Here is a 17,391-nt window from a genome sequence, read left to right as displayed (position 1 = left end):
GCCCGGAGCAGCGGCCTCTCATGGTCTCGGCCGGGACGGGGACAGGGATGGCCTCTTCCCCACCCTTAGGTGGGGCCGGGGGCGCGGGCGGCCAGCTGTGCGGGGTTGGATGTCGGTTCGTGGAAGAAATGTTTTGCGCGGCTTTGAAGGCCCCAGCTGTGCCTGTGCTGGCGCGGGGGGTACGCTCGCTCCCCGCTAGGTCCCTGGGTCGTCCTTGTCTCTGAGCAGAGCCGAGCCAAGCCGGGGGCCGGCGGGGCTTGCTTCCTGCAGCCGGCAACGTTGTCAGGGGAAAAACAACCAGGGGTTGGGCCGGGCTGGCAGGGTTCTGGCAGCCCCTTTGCTGGAGCTGCCTGGCCTGCCTGCCCAAGGTGGGTGCAAGGGGCGCAAGCTCCATCAGCCTGTGGAGCTGCTGCCTGTAAGGAGACCTCTCAGCGCTGACACCAGGACTTCTTCCTCCTGTCACCCCCCACCTCCCTTCCCCCTGCCCTCCTGGATGTTTTTTCAGACTTGCCCTGGGTAAGCCTGGGGGTGGGCAAAAGGCACTCCACGGAGCAGTTATGTTGGACCTATTGTGGGGGGGGCAGTGATGGCCAGTCATGCCACCCTTGGGCGCACAGCGGGGCTGGGGCGGTGCAGCAGCTAGACTCTGTTTCCTGGTAGCAGTTCCTTCCAGCTGCTGACCCAGCCCCACTGCCAGAACAGTCCATCCCATATGCACCATCAGGGGCAGGCCCCATGTGGGCATGGCATGCAGCTGTGATGGGCGCACAGACCAGCAGGAAGTAATGTTGTAGAGCGAGATGGGCGGCTGGGGCCAGATAGACCCCAGGATCTTGGGGTGGCGGCAGCACAGAGCCAGGGCCCACAGGCTCCTGCCCACACGCCCCTGTGACAGTTCTGCATGCAGGGGGGGTGCCATGGCTCTGCCCTGAACCTCGCCTGGCCTCATGCTGTCACTGCCCAGAGATCCCGGACCTGGCCCCGGCCCCAACCACAGCTGTTTGCCTGCCTGCAGCTCCATCCTGTCTGTCCATATGGCTCCTGTTCATTCGGTCTCCATGGAGACCCCAAGATCTCAGAGCGGTGACAGCACAGGGCTGGGACATAGCTCCTGTTCTGTGGGTGGGGGCATGTGCGGAGTGCATCATGGTGTTCCCCTGGCCTTGCACTGTTACCACCCTGCAGTCTTGGGGTCTCCATAGAGACTGGACTGGCAGGTGGATGGGATGGGGCTGTGGGTGGCAGGGAGCTGCAGCTGGGGCCAGGATCTTGGGGTGGTGATAGTGAGGAGCTGAGGCAGAGCCGCAACCTGCTCCCTGTGTGCCCCTACCTGTAGAATGAGTGCCCATCACAGGGGCATAGGGACAGTGGATCACCTCTGACCCGGGCCCTGGCCCATGTTGTCACCGCCTCATGACCCCACCCCAGGATCCCAGCCTGGCCTGTCCTGTTCCCAAACACCATTCTCTGCCTGCCTGCCTGCAGTCCCATCTCCATACAGAGTTTTAGTAACTCATGGGGTGGGGTGTGGGGTGGGTGTGAGAGTGCTGACCTGGCTCACAACAGCTCAGCAAAACTCTCTGTGTTGTCTGTGGGCCCAGATAATTGCCCACCTGTGCACTGGCCACTACTCCAGACTTGAAGCTGTGTTCTAAGTGTCTTCCGACTGGAAGGAGTTTAAATTATACATTGGTGTTGTCGAGCTGTCCAACTTGAGAAACATTATTGTTGCTGTTCTTATTTTTATCGTTTTTCTGAAAGCTTTAAGTAGAAGCCAGATAGCCCTAGAAGGCCAGTGGATAATTAAAGCTCCTTCTAGCAGAATATTATCATCATCTTCATTAGCTTTGCCTGCCGGGGTGGGGGGGGAGTTTAATAGCAGCAATGAAGCTAACTAGAATCTTGTTAATTTGCATTCCATACTGACAAAGTGACAATACCCAAGGAACACGGGAGAGGGTAGGATATAAATCTAAATACTAATATATATTTTGCAGATTGTGGATAGGACTAATACGTTACTTTTCTTTCCATTTGGCTTTGGAAGATTGCAAAGCAGCTAGAAAGTTGTTCTTAAATAGTCACCTCTACTTATTTCAGCAACATTTGAAATGCAAGAAGGGAAATGAGAACCATGAAGCTAGAATATATATTTTCTTAAATAACGATTGGAGTGAATATTAAAAATGTTTTGAGATCTTAATTGGAAGTTACCATATCTTGCTGCTTCATCTTTTTGTTATAGGGCTTGTCTAATGCATCTTTGCTTTATTTTAGTATTTTTAGTAGCACTGATAACCTTTTTAGGCCAAGGGTGCAATAGAAGTGGGTCAGTTTCAGATGCAAAGGGGACATGTATTGTCACTTAACAGTGTTGTAGATGGAGGTGATGATTTCCAAAAACAGCCCTGTCAACTTTTTTGTTCCCTTGGGCTTTGAGTAATGCAGAACCACAACTGAACTGAAGGGCTCCCACTGTAAAATTGCATTATCATGATACCTTAAACAAAGGTTGACCTACAATCCAGAGGACTCTTTACCTGAGAGTTATATGTAGTTTATCAGCTTAAATGATGTTTTCTATTTTCAGTTTAGAAGGACAGCTAAGGTATTTAAAGCTAGCCTTTGTGAGGATCAAAGATTTCTTAGGTAATATCATTTATCAGACAAACTAGAGTACTATTCTTAATATGTTATGCCTGGCTTGTTCTGGTTGGACCTGAATAAGGCATTCAAGAGCTTGTCTAACAGTCCCAACTCTACAGTTTAGCCCGGTAAAAGTACAGTATTGCCCTAAGAAATCTTAGCCTCTTATAATTTCTACACCATCACAGCTATAGTATCACTCTTGTACTGCCAAAGCTAAGCGTAGTTATTTGAAAGAATGGAAAATTTAGCATGGTTGATAAGGAGCTCTAATGTGAATTTTGAGATTGAGAAGGAAAAAGCTTACTTAAATACAGTATATTTATTTTATCTCCATAAATTTTTTATGTTCTTCATAGGTGACATGTAACTTCCTGTCTATAAGCATATTCATAAGGAATGCTCTTGGCACACCTTGATAAGTTACTTTGGCCAAAACAGCGGTTGCTTCTTGTAAAATACCTGTAAGTAAAATAAGTGTAGCGTATTAAACTAAAGATGACTTGCACAGTTTTTGGTTTCTGATCATGACTTGTATGTATTAATCGTAAATAGACAATATGATTAATGTAATTTCTTGTATTAAATAGGCTGATATTGAAATATGCTGAAGTAGTTGAAAAGGTTATAGAAGTTTGGTTCACTTATTACTTATTTTGCAGAAATGGCAGCACAGAAAAGGAAGTCTACACTACTAGAACCTTCTGCTAAACGTCCAAAGCTGGATAAGAACAGCAATTTAGCTTCAACAAAGAAAGAAAGAGAGGTTTCAGGTACAAAACATGTCTCAAATAAATCAAAGCCAAATAAAGCTGCAGTGCAAGAGAAAACACTCAAAGCACCTACCAAACTAAACAGGTCGGTGGTAAGTAAAGACAACAAAAATTGTACTAGGCCTTCTTCCCACACTAAACCGGTGCAGAAACAACCTAAACAGAGTGAAATTGACTTAAACAGAAGATCCTGTAAAATAGGACCTGTCAGAAGATCAACTCTGAAATCATTAAGTATGGTATCTTGTACAAAGTCACCCTCCAAAACTTCAAAAATGAACCATACTAGTTTCTTGAAATCTGCAAAGACCTCTTCCAAAACAAGTCCTGAAGGAAAGAATAAATCTAATTCTACACAAGGAAAGGTCTCTGAAAGCAAGAGACAGCAGCAATTAAAAACAATTTCAAATGATAAAAAGCATTCATCTGAAACCCAGAGTAGTAAACGTCCTGTCTTGCAATGCGTAAAGACATTAAATACAGCACTGCGGAGAAATTGTGTAGAAATGAAATCTGTTAAAGACCATTCTAAAGAAAATACGTCTTCTAAAAGCTCTAAAGATTTAAAAACTGATAGAGATTTAGAACTAGATGTTAAGGGTTCTAAAAAGAATCTTGCAAAAAAGTCATCTTCTCAAGAAGCTGAACAACAGTTGGATAATTCTGTTAGTGGTAACACAGATGAACCTGAATTAGGGATGCGTATGACTACAAGATCTTCAAGCACCAACTCTAACAATAAAAATGTACAGCGACAACCAAAAGCCACAATAAATAAGGAAGTGTGCCAGAAAAAATCTATAAAAGAAATTTCTAAGTCAAAAAGTACAGTTACCCCAAATGAACAACAGATGAGGAGGTCACAGAGATTGCAGCAGTTATCAGAAGTGCCAGCAAGATCGCTGCGTAACAGAGACATTAAAGAAGGAAAAGTTTCAGAAACGAAACAAGGCATCCAGATGAAAAAACATGATCAAGGTGTTGAAGTTGAAATGCTTAAACCTGGTAAGCAGAAAACAGAGCAGAAAAACATAAAAATAAAACTTGATTGTACAGATGAAGATGGAAAAATACTTACAGAAATAACTAGCTCTCCAAAAGAGAGTAAGTGTAAAGTAGACCATAAAAACAACTATACCAGTAGTTCCCAACATAGCCATCAAGGCTCGAGGTCACTTATGGATAATAATCTTCAGCAAGAAGTTAAGAAAGAAAAGGCAGACACCGAGTCTCCTATTCCTTGCCATGTGAAAAAAGTAGATGTGGTAAGCTGTTTTAGACCAACTTCTGTGACAGAAAATAAGGAAAAGCAACCAGTGCATCAGAATGGAAAAAGCAGTGTAAAAGTTAAGAGAGTTTTACAGCCACCAGTAAACAAAGCAGATCAAGCCCATCAGCCAGAGAACACTGAGAAGTCCAAACGTGTAAGCATCCTCGAACTCTGTGAAGAAATTGCAGGTGAGATTGAGTCGGACACTGTTGAGGTGAAAAGAGATTCTCCTAACACTGAGTATGAAAAAAGAGAAGAGAAGCATGCAGAAGAACAGCTGCGACAGACTGAAATACTTACTCAGAAGGAACCCAATCAAAGCACTCAGTGCAAGAGGTTCTTCCCTAGCAAAAAAGGAATGCCTGTCAAATGTACACTGAATGGCAGAAATAATTCCACAAACAAAAACTCTAAGTGGACCAAAATTAAACTATTGAAAGCTAATCACATGAAGCAAAGTAACTTAAAATCTGCAAGCGTTTCCACACTTGCTTTGTTAAAAATGAAGTCTACAGTTGCAGAGATGAGTCAAGTGCCAACTATGGAAATACAGCTTTCAAAAGCTCCAGTCAAAGTGCCAGTGACAAAAGCATATGAGGACGAAAGTAAAACTTGTTTGCGGGAGAAGTCAGAAGTTCCTTCTGAAAGAGCTAAAGCTAAAGATGTGACATCAGGAGCAAAACAACTCACAAAAAAAGTTGCTGAAAATGGCTTGGATAATTTGACAAAACAATGTCCTGAGCCAGCACCAGATGAGGTAAGCCATTTTAATTATGGGACGTGGAGGGAGGTTATGGTACCTAACAATGTTAGTCTCATGTAACCAACTTTAACAGTAATATTTTGTATAGCTATGACACTCAGTGCAGAAACCTTAAGCTAAAAAGGTTTGTGTTGCATTACATTTTAAAGACAAGAAGGTATACTTCAAATAGGAAAACTAGTCTTTATGCTTTATTAAGGACAGTAGTTTCAAAATTGTTCTCTTCCAGTATTTCAGGTATACTTTTTGACAGACAGAACTGTATTCCACAACTATTCTATGTTAAAAGTGTACTTTGAGGGACAGAGAAAGTACACTTGGTCTGGATTAATCTCAATTTTGTTAAATGTATTAAGTTTTAATGACATATTTAAAAATGTTTTATTTCTGAATAAGTTTTTATAGGCATTAAAATGTGTTATTCAACTACATTTTGCTAATTTATAATGCCACAAGCATATGCATGTGGAAATTTATACATGAGTTTGCTTATCGGTTTATTAAGCAGTCTCAAAGAGGGGATAAAAAGCATTGAGCAGTACTCGACTTGGAATTAAGAATTAGTAGAAAGAGGTGGAAGGAATGTGTGAGATGAAATATTTTCATCTTGTATGTTCTGACATAATTATTTTTAGAGTTTCAGCCTGCATTTGGATTCAAGCCCAGAAAGTTCTCCAGCAAAAAGTATTGCAGCACCTCCACCACCAAAACAAGCCAAGAAAGAGGCAGAAGAATGTCAATCTCAAGGTAAAAAAAAAAAATCCTTAAATTCCATGTCACTTTTAAATATTTATTTATTTATGTATTTTGCTACTAATGTCAAAGGAAAGGTTGTTATTTTTTTGTAATATGAATAGAAGATGCAAAATTTACCTGGTAATTTAAGTAAAAAATACAGTATCAGTGAACATTCGTCAATCCACAGCCATATCCTCAGTAATAACATAGCATGTAATTGTTTTCAATCATGTATAAGTGACATCTTTTAACTTGTTTTTTAGCTCTTAAATTTCACTAACTGCAAGTTCTTGTTAAATAGCAGAAATAAATTCATTACTAACAGGTGCCACCAATACATCGGTCCAATATCGGATCGCCACCGATATCAAGAAAATTGACTGTATGGAAAATCAACTTTTTTTACCTGATGTGGCCAATAATGTGACCAATAAATACCCTATGCATGCATGCTGCCGAAATGCAGCATGTAGGTGGTGAAGAGCATAGCCCAGCAGCTTGGAGAGTTGCGTCTGGCTGGTAAGCCTGTTGTGGTGGCAGGTGAGGGGGAAGAAAAGGGGCATGGTGGGGGCAGATCAGGGCCCCCATGGTGAGGGGGGGAGTGGGGGAGGCGTAGGCACTGCACAGCCAAAGCGGGGTGGGATGCAAAATGGAGCTACAGCTATTCCGGGGTGCCTCAAGGAGGGTGAGTGGCTCCTGCCGCTGCATGCACCCTGGGAGGGCATGTGGGGCATGTGTCCCTCTGGATCTGCACAGGATGGGGCAGGCTGCCTCTGTGGGCTGGAGTTGGGGTTGTGGCAGGCTCCTCCTGGTGGGGGGCAGCTACAGCGAATTTTGGGGTGGCTGCAGGCCCCTGTAGCTCCCCTCCCAGTGCCACCTCTGCCTGCCCTTAGCACATCCCAGATCAGCCTGTGCTGGGAAGAGCCTGGCACAGCCCTGGCCCCAGCCTGCAGCGGTCGCCTGCCCTGCCTTGCCTAGATCTGGGGGGCACCTCCAGAATGTGGCCCCACCCCACCCCACCCCGGCTGGGCAGTGCCTACCCCAGCCCCACTCCCTCCCTCACTGCAAGGGCCTTGATCTTCACCCTCCATGTCCCTTCCGTACCCACTCCCCTTCCCCCACAGCAGACTTACGAGCTGGACACAAATCTCCATGCTGCTGGGCTCTGTATCGGAAATCGGATCAGGATCAGCCAATATGCCTCCTTAAAAATCAGCTATTGGTATTGTCCCCCAGAATCTCTGTCAGTGCACCTCTATTAATTATGTACAGCCTCTAACTACATTATAGTGATTCCATGATATGTATGGTATGATTCCATCATAGTAATCTGTTAGGATAGTGTAGTTAGAGGCTGTACAAATTGGTTGTGAATAGTGTTAATCAGATGCTGCTTCAATTTACCAATATTATTCATATTTCATGGTGTTCTACTATCTTGATTTACTTCAACTTTTGTTTTTGTTTTACCCTTTCCCATCTTCACTGTAGACTTTCCAATAACCAGTCATCAGACATTTAGCGTCAATTTCTTTCTCTCTCTCTCTCTCCCCTTCTTCCCTTTCATCTGAATGTTTACACTTGCAGCTTGTAATTTTAATTACTAGACAGGAGACTTGAAACTGAGCATTGTCCCACCTTTTTGTGTAAAGTTTGGTTTCCTTCTAGGTACTAGCAAAGGGAAAGTTGCTGAGATTCCTTAAGAAGCTCATGTCTTTCATGTAAGCTTCTGCCTACTAGATACCTGAAACTTAAAGCCACTCACCCTGTGTGGCTGCCAAAAGAGAAGAGCAGCACTCTCTCTCTGTTCTTATTTCCTTGTACTCCCTGTAGCTCCTAGGGTGAGAGTTCTTTGCCATGTCTTATCTTCCCTGACCTTCTGCTGATGTGTTGTGGATGGAGAGAGTGTCAGCTTGTCCGCTCTGCCTTCATCTTTCTGTATGACATTAGGAAAAAGTAGTATAAGTATATTCCTTTCTCCAGATGCCATTTTTAGAATCATGTTTAATAGGATCTTTCTCCCTCCCATAGCTTTCCCACGTTAGTGTGGAATGAAAGTGACCTGATGATTTGCTTGTACCCAAGAAGATCTGCAAAATGCCAAATGGCAACTCAAGCTTCTGGTCAGTTTTCACAGAGTTGCTGAGCTGTCTTGCACCCTTCAGTAGATGGCATTATGTTGCTTTAACCTTGGTTTGATCTTGGAATGCCTTTTTCACAATTTATTAAAGTTAAAAAAATCTGAATTTTTATATTTATATTGGCTGATACCACATTCTTAGGAAAGTGTACTATTCACTCTGACCAGTTTTTTTTTTTTATTTTTTTTATTTTTCTGGCTTTGGGTAGGGAATTGAGTAATTTTTTTTCTGAACAATCCATCTGAGGAGGAATGTTGATTGAATTAATACAAAAAACACAAAAAACTCATGCAGCTCTTCTTCTCAATTCCTTCTTTCCTTCCTCTCTCATTTTTTGCTCTTTTTTTTTGATCTTCTTTAATGAGTGTGCATTTCTTCTCCTTCATTTACCATTTTCATTTACTTTTATCCATCCTTTCTTCAGCAGTAATTTGAGTAACTTCAGAGTTCTTCCTTTATTTCTTCTCTTTTTTCAGCAAATTCTCACATTCATTTCCTGTCTAAGGAGTTGTGTGTACATTTCACTTCACAGCTGCTCTTTCATGTGTCCAAATTTGTTTATAAAGACATGAGAATTTTCCTACAGCCTCATTGGCTCAAGAAATAAAGAACCAAACTCCATCATATGCCAATAAATAGTCAGTAGAGCAGTGACATATCTCTTTCTCTTATTTGTATGCTATCCTTTTTTCTTCTATTTCACTATGAGTGTGCCTGATCCTGATACTTCACCATCAGTGCTTAATTACATGGTTTACACTTTTTAGTAGAATTTCTGCAAATCTTCTTTTCACTGTAGTATTGTTGAGAGGACAGGAGAAAGCATTGTTCTTCTCTGCTGCCTTTCTCTGTTCTTTTTCTCCCCCTCTCTTCCTCCTGCCACTATTTCCTGCGCCCAGAGCAAGTGAGGATCATGTTTGTGACTCTCCTGCTATACATAGTAGGCCATTGATCTCAACACAAGCAGATTAAAATTCCATTTCATTGCTGCTTCTGTTTGACTGCTGGAGAAGTGCTGTGTGTAGTAGTAGTGGAAATATGCCGTTTTCCTGTAATGGAAATTGAAAAGAAATAGTGTGGAGTAATATCAGAATCCTGTACTAAACTTGTTTATTTTAATACAAATAAAATAGTGTCATCTTGAATTGTCTTGGTATAGTGAGGTTAACACATTTCAGTATTTGTTTATCTATATTTGCTTTGGTATTAAAAGAAATTTTATAATGAAATGACAAATCCTTGATTAACTGCAGGTTTGGCTCCCAAGCAGTTGGTGCGTGCTTTATTCACAAATCAAACATCTGAGACTAATGAGAACAGGTATGGTACCTTTTTATTTCTCAGGGACAGTAGTTCTTGCTAAACAAAGTTGTAATAAAGTTGCCTTGAAGACTAATTATTTTTGTCTATTTTCCCTTGGTCCTCTTAAACATCTTTCTGAAATCAGAATATTGCCCTTGTCATTGCCCTTGTCATAAGGGAGAATGTAATCCAGTTTGAAAACATTTGTTGATAATGGAAGAAAATTTTTTTATCAAAGCAGAAGTTGATTCTTAACAGATAAGATGGCTTCAGCTTCTGAACCCTGAATTTTGAAGAGGTAGCTAGCAGATTAGGAAGAAATTTCTAATATGCTTTGTCATATGCAAACCTTACTGGAAGATGGGTAATTAAATGCAGTTTAAGGTTAATGAAGAGTCATTTAGTTCAATAAATGAAAGCAGTAGTTCGTACAGATTTTTTGGAACGACAGTTAATTTTAGAAGTTGATAATGATCCGTTGACCCAGCCACACTGGCTTAGCATGACACCAATTACCTGAGAAGATCAGAAACTGAGGCTGCCTTTTATGTTAACTACACTTCTGTATTGTGAATATCAGAGTTGTTGTACCAGTTCTGGCTGATTTATTCTGCTCTTCTTATTAAGCAGATAACACATTGAAGTCAGTTGATCCTCCCAGTTTAAAATTCTGGGTTAGCAGAATGCTGACATGATAACCAGTGATCCAAGTGTCATTAGACATGCTCACAGCCAAAACCAAATAATAAGCAATACTTCACTTCCAAATCATATAAACACATTGAGTGCTCAAGTGTTATAGATGTTAACGTTAAGGGAAGAGTTCTTACTTCAAGAATAACGCTACATTCAAAGTAGCTATGAAAAGAAGAAAAGAGAAGTTTGGAAACTTGTGGCAGATACAGGGATTTTCAACTGAATAATTTTAACTTGCAAAAATAAAATCCTAACATTTAATCTTAAAACTGATTTTTTAACTTTTTTTTTTTGTTTGGTTTGACATTTTTATAAAATACTTCCTTTTTAAATTACAAGTGTATAATCTTATCCTTAACTTCACTTTGCTGTTGTTTAAATTATTTGTCCTTATTCTTTTTTTACCAAATGTTCTAGATGTTGTACCTGTTTTATGTTATAGTGAAGTAATTTGTGTTGAAGTTACAGAGAACTCAATACATTGCCCATTGGGGTAATATAACTCTACCCTATGTCCAGTAAAAAAAAAATACAGAAACAAAAATCAAGCCTTTGAAATATTTTCAGTAATGAACATATATCAAAGGAAATTAGTAATCAAGTGAAAAGGCATATATTTGCTGTCTTATGTCTGGCAAGAAAAGTACTCTTTTAAAATAACCTTCTCAGCAAAAATTCATCTACTACAGTGACCACAACATGTCAGACTTCTGTTAAAAGACATCATATTGCTCTTCCCCTGACACTCACTTGTCAAAAAATTAGTGTTAGTAATTGTCCTATGGATGTTTCTCCCTATGATTTTCAGGGATCCCCATGAATCTTTATGCTAAATCTAGAGAAGTACTAGCCTGTGGCAATCCTCTTGGAGACATTCTGCACCTTTCCTTTCTATTGCCCAAGTGCTGCCACCATGAGACAAGAGCGTTTTTCTGAGGCTTCCTTCAGTTGGGAAGAGTGGAGTCATATTAATTACTGGGATGTGGGGATGGGGGTGGGTTCAGAACAGAGTGTGTAGCTAGGAGGGAAGAAACTGCTGGTTTGGGCAAAAGGCAATCCCTACTGGATACCAGTCTGAGGAAGTCCTGGGATGTATTAATTTTTTCTCCACTTTCCCACACCTCCCTCTAGTAACACACCTGAAAAGAAAACAGGAGCAAGAAGAGATGTGGCCGTTAGGGCTGTGCAGAGCTTTGGTAGCTGATTTAATTTGGAGGAGATTCAGCCCGATTCAGGAACCGAATCTCCAAATCCGAATCGAATGGGGAGACCAATTAAAAGTTCTGAATAGATTCAAAGCATCCAAATCGATTTGGAAAAAGCTTTGGAAAAGATTTGGACGATTTTGGAAATTCGTTCATAGACTAAACAGGCAGCTGACAGCTGCCTCCAGATGGTAAGTCTGTTAGGGTTGGGGGAGGGAAGGGGCATAGGGGAGGGAGAGATTGGGGTTGGGGCTGGGACAAGCTGCCCAGCTGAGGTGGGGGGCATGTTACTCAGGGAGCGGGGCAGTGGGGCTGCGGGCTGCAGACGTGGCAGTGCTGGGAGTGGGGGCTCTGCCCTGCTGTCACTTGCTCAGCTGGGACAGGGGAAACGGGATGCGGGCACAGCTTGCTCCAGGTGGAAGGGTGCAAGCAGGAACTGGAGATACCCCTTGTTCCCAGTGCTGCAGTGCCCTCATCCTGCACCCTTTGCACCCGCTGGCAGGTGACAGCAGGGCAAAGCCCCTGCTTCTAGCTCTGACGCGGGCGCGGCAGCACTGGGAGCAGGGGCTCTGCCCTGCTGCTGCCCAGAGCAAGCCCTGCCTGCATTGCATGCCCCCCCTTCTCCCACATGTTCCAGCTAGGCAAGCGGTAGCCAGGTAAAGCCCCCACAGCTCCCCCTGCTGGGGCAGAGGCAGGCACAGCCAGAGGAGCCATGGGAGAAGCCCCCATGGCTGCCCTGCCCAGCCCCACCCCTTCCCTGCTGAGCTGCGCTGCACCTGCATCATGGAGCATCTGTCATGCGGGTGCCAGGTCGGGGGTGGGGAGATCCCTGCTGCCCCCCACTGCCCTGAATGCAGTGCAGGACAGTGGGGATCGCCCCCCTCCCCTTCTTGTGGCACCCGCACAGCAGCTGCCCCATGGTATGGGTGCACTGTGGCTCGGCAGGGTGCTGTGCGCTTTCTGGGAACTGGGGTAGCTAGAACCCAGCAGCGCTCAGCCCCAACTCCCAGATGACACGCAACGCCTTGCCAAGCCATGCTGCACCTGTGCCATGGGGCAACTCCCACGTGGGTGCCAGGCGGGGGGAGCAATCCCCAATGCGCTCTGCCATGAGCACCCAGAGGCCCCAGTCACCACTGCTGCAACGGTTTTTTTTCATATGGTGGGACTAGGCTGGGGCCGGGCAGGGGTTGGGGCCAGGCAGGGCAGTCATGGAGGCTTCTCCCGCAGCTCCCTCCACCTGGGGAGAGGCAGGCACAGCCAGAGGAGCTGTGAGAGAACCTGTAGCCGCCCAGCTGTGCCTGCCTCTCCCCAGCCAATCCAAATCACCAAATCTCTCTGAATCCGCTGATTCGGCTGAATCGGTTCAAGACAGTGATCTGAACCTCCGAATTAAATCACTGTTGTCCAAATTGGCCAAATCTGAATTGAATACTTCCCTATTCTCACAGGCCCAGTGGCCATCAGAACGCTAATCTACTTCCGAGGCAAGCAGGTCTAGTGCGTCTTCTCTGCTCCATGCAGTAGGGAAATTCCATTAAGAGCTTTGAAGCTGAGCATGGCATGTGTCTGCATAACCTTTGCAGACCCATTGAGACATCTGGGGAAGAGTTTTCAGTTCTTACACTTGAGGTGGTGTGATAATTAGACATATGTAGCTGTTCTTCTAGTGATATTGGGCAGTTACTGAACATGACAATAAGTAGTTTTCAAAGTAGAAATTTTGTGAAATTACATACAAGTGTTCTTCTAATAATTTTGGTTCATGTGTGTAGCAGGGCACTTTTAAGACATTAAGCAGTCTGAGAGACTGCTTGCAGGTGGCAGAGAGGAGCTAATGAGGAACTCACCTGACCAGAAGAGGGCTCAGACTGGTGTTATATAAACTCAGAGCCTGCACCTGTCAGGTAGTCTTTCCCCAACAACCAAGAAGTGGAGCTCCCCGCTTCAGGGTTCCTGAAGGGATTGGATATTGTTGAACAAACCTGCAGTTCTGGGAGCTGAGGCAAGTCTCCTGGCCTAAGAAAGACTGGGTTTACAGGCGAGTGGGTTTTGTTTATGTTAAATCCCTGGAGGAGAGAGGTGTCTACCAGAGGGTGGTGATGTTTCTTGTTTATTTGAGTTACCCTGGTTGTTTAGCCTTGAGCCCTGCAGGGGCAAGCTCAAGGCCTATTTAGAGGACCAATAACCCAGGAGTCTCAGACTGAAATTGGGCCCCAGTGAGGAGCCCAGGAGCCAAGAAAACGGCTGAGACCCAAACCTAAAGGTCCAAGAGCCCAGGAAATGGTGGAGTTGGGCCAGAGCAGTCCAAGCCAGAGTAGAGGGTCCAACAGCCTGGAGGAGGGGCTGCATGCAGGACTGAGGAACAGTGTAAGACTGAGTAGGGGACCAGGGGGCCCAAATGTATGAACTGTTACATCAGTGAGAGAGAACATCTGTGAAGCTTGGGGCATAGTGTAGGGGAGGTGAAGGAGCCAAACAAATTGCTCTTAAGGCTCTTGGTGCCCTACAGGGGGCCTAGTCAGGCTGATTGGAACTTACCAAGCCTCAGGGCTGGTTTGAGGCCAGTGGGGTATCAGGAGAGTGGCAACTTACTGGGATTAAAGCGCACTCTAAGGACTATTAGCAGCCTCCCTGAATCAACCTATAATATTTAAGAATAAGGAGTGGCAGGCAAGTCATGTAGGGAGAGTGGCACTAGAGTTTGAACCAGGCAGAAGTGACAGGGCCTCTAGGGGGTGTCATGGCTGAGCTGGTGGCAATAAGTCTGTTGCAATGTGGTATTGAACGTAAATACTAGCATAATTTAAAAATGATATTGCTACATCACTAAAATGAAGAATTTTAGGAATTGGCAAATGAAAGAATCATGATCTCAAGGTCTTGAAATATGTAAGCTTCAGTGTAAAGGATAGCACATCATCTCTTTATATATAGCTGCAAACAAATGGTGTGCTTTTTAATTCATCCTTTTAAACTTGCCCTCCTATGTTTCAGTTGAATTATAAGGTAAAATGCATACTGTCATGTTTAGGAGCATAAATCAAAGTACCTTTTAAAGTACATTTTTGAAAATGCCTGTCAAATATGGCTGTATTGAAGTATGTAAGTTGGAGAGAATTAGACAGCCTTTTTTATATGAAGTTTGTTTATATTTAAAGGGTCCCTTTGTCAAATCATACACTAACACCAAGGTGCAGTAGCATACCATCAGAAGAGCATATTCAGAAATTAAAAGAAGCAGGAAAAGATGGTGATAAGCAGCTGATAATTGTAAGTACATTCTTTTTATATAACTTTCTCAAGTTCTTTGAAATTTTAATGATTACAATGAAATATTTTTAATTTCGCTATGCTTAAGCTGTATGAACTTGCCTTAAACTTAGCTGACAATCAGTGTACTTTCTCTAGTCTTGCAGTCACTAACTATTACGCTTTTATTGAATTATTGTCATTTAAAGTTGGCAGGAAAAGTGATGATTGATTAAAATAGAACTGCTTTTAAATGCCAATTTTTTTACAATCTCTAAGTAAACTGTTTATTTATTCAAATACAAAGATTTTTACTATAAAGAAGAATAGAAAAGGAATGAAAAAGACTGTTAAATTATCTTTATTAGCAAATCCTCAGTTTTATTCCATTAATAGAACTGCTGTAGGGGGGTGGGGAAGCAATGTATCTGGCATAAATGTATCTTGCATAAAAAGTTGAATGTAAAAAGCATATGCTTATTGAAATGAGAAAATATTTTTCCGGGACACTATGTAAAACCAAAGATCATGAAATTTTCCCCCTATACCCTGATACTTTTTAATCGTATCATCTGAGCTTCAACAATAGCAAATACTGTGAGGGAAATAAAAAGAAATAAACATGATTGGTAAACTAGTAAGTATGGCTATTTCCACTAAAGTAGTAGTATATTGAGAACTATTAAACACAATTTCAAATTGGCACAAATTGGGGCAAGGGGCACACTAATTGTCCTTAGAGAAAAGGAACACAAAATGCCACAGCAGAACTAACACAGACATTATCAGATATTCACACTTCAGTATTACAAAAATAGAGTACCTATGAAGTAAAATCATAGGAAAGTCTTTAATCCTCCAAAAACATATACCAGGAATACAAGTCAGAAGTTTTGCTCTTTATTGCAGCAGGGACCTTGCTCCCGTATGCATGGCATTACAAACTAACAGATACTTTGCTCATTGCCACTCAAGTTCATAAATTTAAGGTTATTAAATTGTTGTGGGATACATTTAATTAATCTGCAGTAGTCTCAGTAATTATGTGTATACCTTATTTTAGGGATGTGCAGATAATACCAAGCTGTGTGGAGTTGTTGACACTTTGGATTTAGGATAACCTTGATAAACTGTAGAAAAGGTTAAAAATTAATTGAATGAAATTCAGTAAGGGTAAGTGCAAAGTGCTGCACTTGAAAAGTAATAATTGCATGCACTAGCGGACTGTGATCTGAATATGAGTTGACTTGTTTTCAACAAGAGCACACTGTTAACAGCATTATATTATCAACATGGTTGTATTATCAGGAATGTCATTTGCAAGTCAAGGGAAGTGATTCTTCCACTCTATTCAGCATTGATGAGACCTCATGTAGAGTATTTTATTCAGTTTTGGACACTACATTTCAAGAAAGATATGAACGAATTTAGAAACTGTTCAGAGAGAGCAACAAAAATAATTAGAGGTCATGGGAACCTAAGTAGGGCTCTCACCTTCAGCTCCATCTGGTCTCTCTAACTCCTGAAGCCAGTCGAGGCATGACTTCTAGAGTGGAGAGGAGAAGCCAAAGCTTTTTGGTGCCTCACCCTCTCGGGTCTTCTACAGCCCTTCCTCAGGGCAGTACCTTCTCATTGACTTCAGAATGAGGGACATTAACTCTTAATAGGGATAAGAAGTGCATCCTGAAGTTCCAGCAGCAAAGCAGATAATGTATCTTTAAAAAGGCAGCTATTGAGCCAAAGGCCACCCAGCAAGAAATCCTTTTCCCCTCCAAAAGATTAAGCAAGTAACACTGTACTCAGGCTAGCTCACATAGCCCTGAGCACCCCAAAGTTAGCTGCTTTCTTTCTAGTCCTCAGCTCCCAAAGTAGCCTATCTGTTTTCTTTCTCCTGATTCTTGAGCTCCCAAGCCAAACCCTACCTGTTGAGGCTGCTCCTATCCAGACGCATGTCCTTCAACTTTCCTGTATTCCTTTGGCTTCATTGTCTCTTAACCCCTTCTTTCCCCATGTACAAGTCAGTCAGGGAAACTGAGGCATACAATACCATTAAAACAAAACTGCATTTAAAATACATTTTACAATAAAATTTGTAGTCCGCCAAACTTGACATATGAAGAAATGTTGGAAGAATTGAGATTGCCTAGTCTGTACATGAAAAGGTTGAGGGGGATTTGATAACAGTCTTCAAATTCCTGAAGGATAGTTGTAAAGAGGGCAGTGACTGATTCTTCTCTGTGTCCACAGGGGACAGGACAAGGAGTACTGGTCTTAAATTGTAGCAGTGGTAATTGGGTTTGGATATTAAACTAAACTTTTGAACACTAAGTGGTAAAGCAGTGGAACAGGCTACCTGGAGAGGTTGAGAAATCTCCATTCTCAAGACCAGTTTAAATAAACCAGACGACAAAGCTAACATGTTTAATGATTTCTTTGCCTCCGTCTTCCTAAGTAGGGACCGGAACAGCCACCTCTCTGCTGGGCCCCCCTCGGGCCCCAGGGGAGGCACACCTGGGCCAAGGGTTAGTGAGGAACTAGTTAGGGAACTTCTGGAGGGACTGGACGTATTCAAGTCAGCCGGTTCGGACGATCTCCACCCTAGAGT

At 42.8% G+C, this 17,391-nt stretch overlaps 1 protein-coding gene across 2 annotated transcripts in view; it reads left to right on the top strand.

Moving 5' to 3' along the window:
- The first annotated feature begins 3,009 nt into the window (after positions 1-3,009).
- ESCO1 (establishment of sister chromatid cohesion N-acetyltransferase 1) overlaps positions 3,010-17,391 on the top strand; it is a 47,679-nt gene continuing 33,297 nt past the window's right edge. For both annotated transcript variants that reach the window (XM_019546875.1, XM_019546885.1), the window contains exons 1-5: positions 3,010-3,110; positions 3,309-5,446; positions 6,088-6,199; positions 9,585-9,651; positions 14,696-14,807. In XM_019546875.1, coding sequence (XP_019402420.1) covers positions 3,311-5,446; positions 6,088-6,199; positions 9,585-9,651; positions 14,696-14,807 — 2,427 coding nt within the window. In that variant the 5' untranslated portion in view covers positions 3,010-3,110; positions 3,309-3,310. The remainder of the gene's footprint in view (positions 3,111-3,308; positions 5,447-6,087; positions 6,200-9,584; positions 9,652-14,695; positions 14,808-17,391) is intronic.

Source organism: Crocodylus porosus, unplaced genomic scaffold, assembly GCF_001723895.1.
Source record: "Crocodylus porosus isolate Cpor-Errol unplaced genomic scaffold, CroPor_comp1, whole genome shotgun sequence".
Taxonomy (NCBI): Eukaryota; Metazoa; Chordata; order Crocodylia; family Crocodylidae; genus Crocodylus; species Crocodylus porosus.
This window is presented reverse-complemented; position numbering and strand designations above follow the sequence as displayed.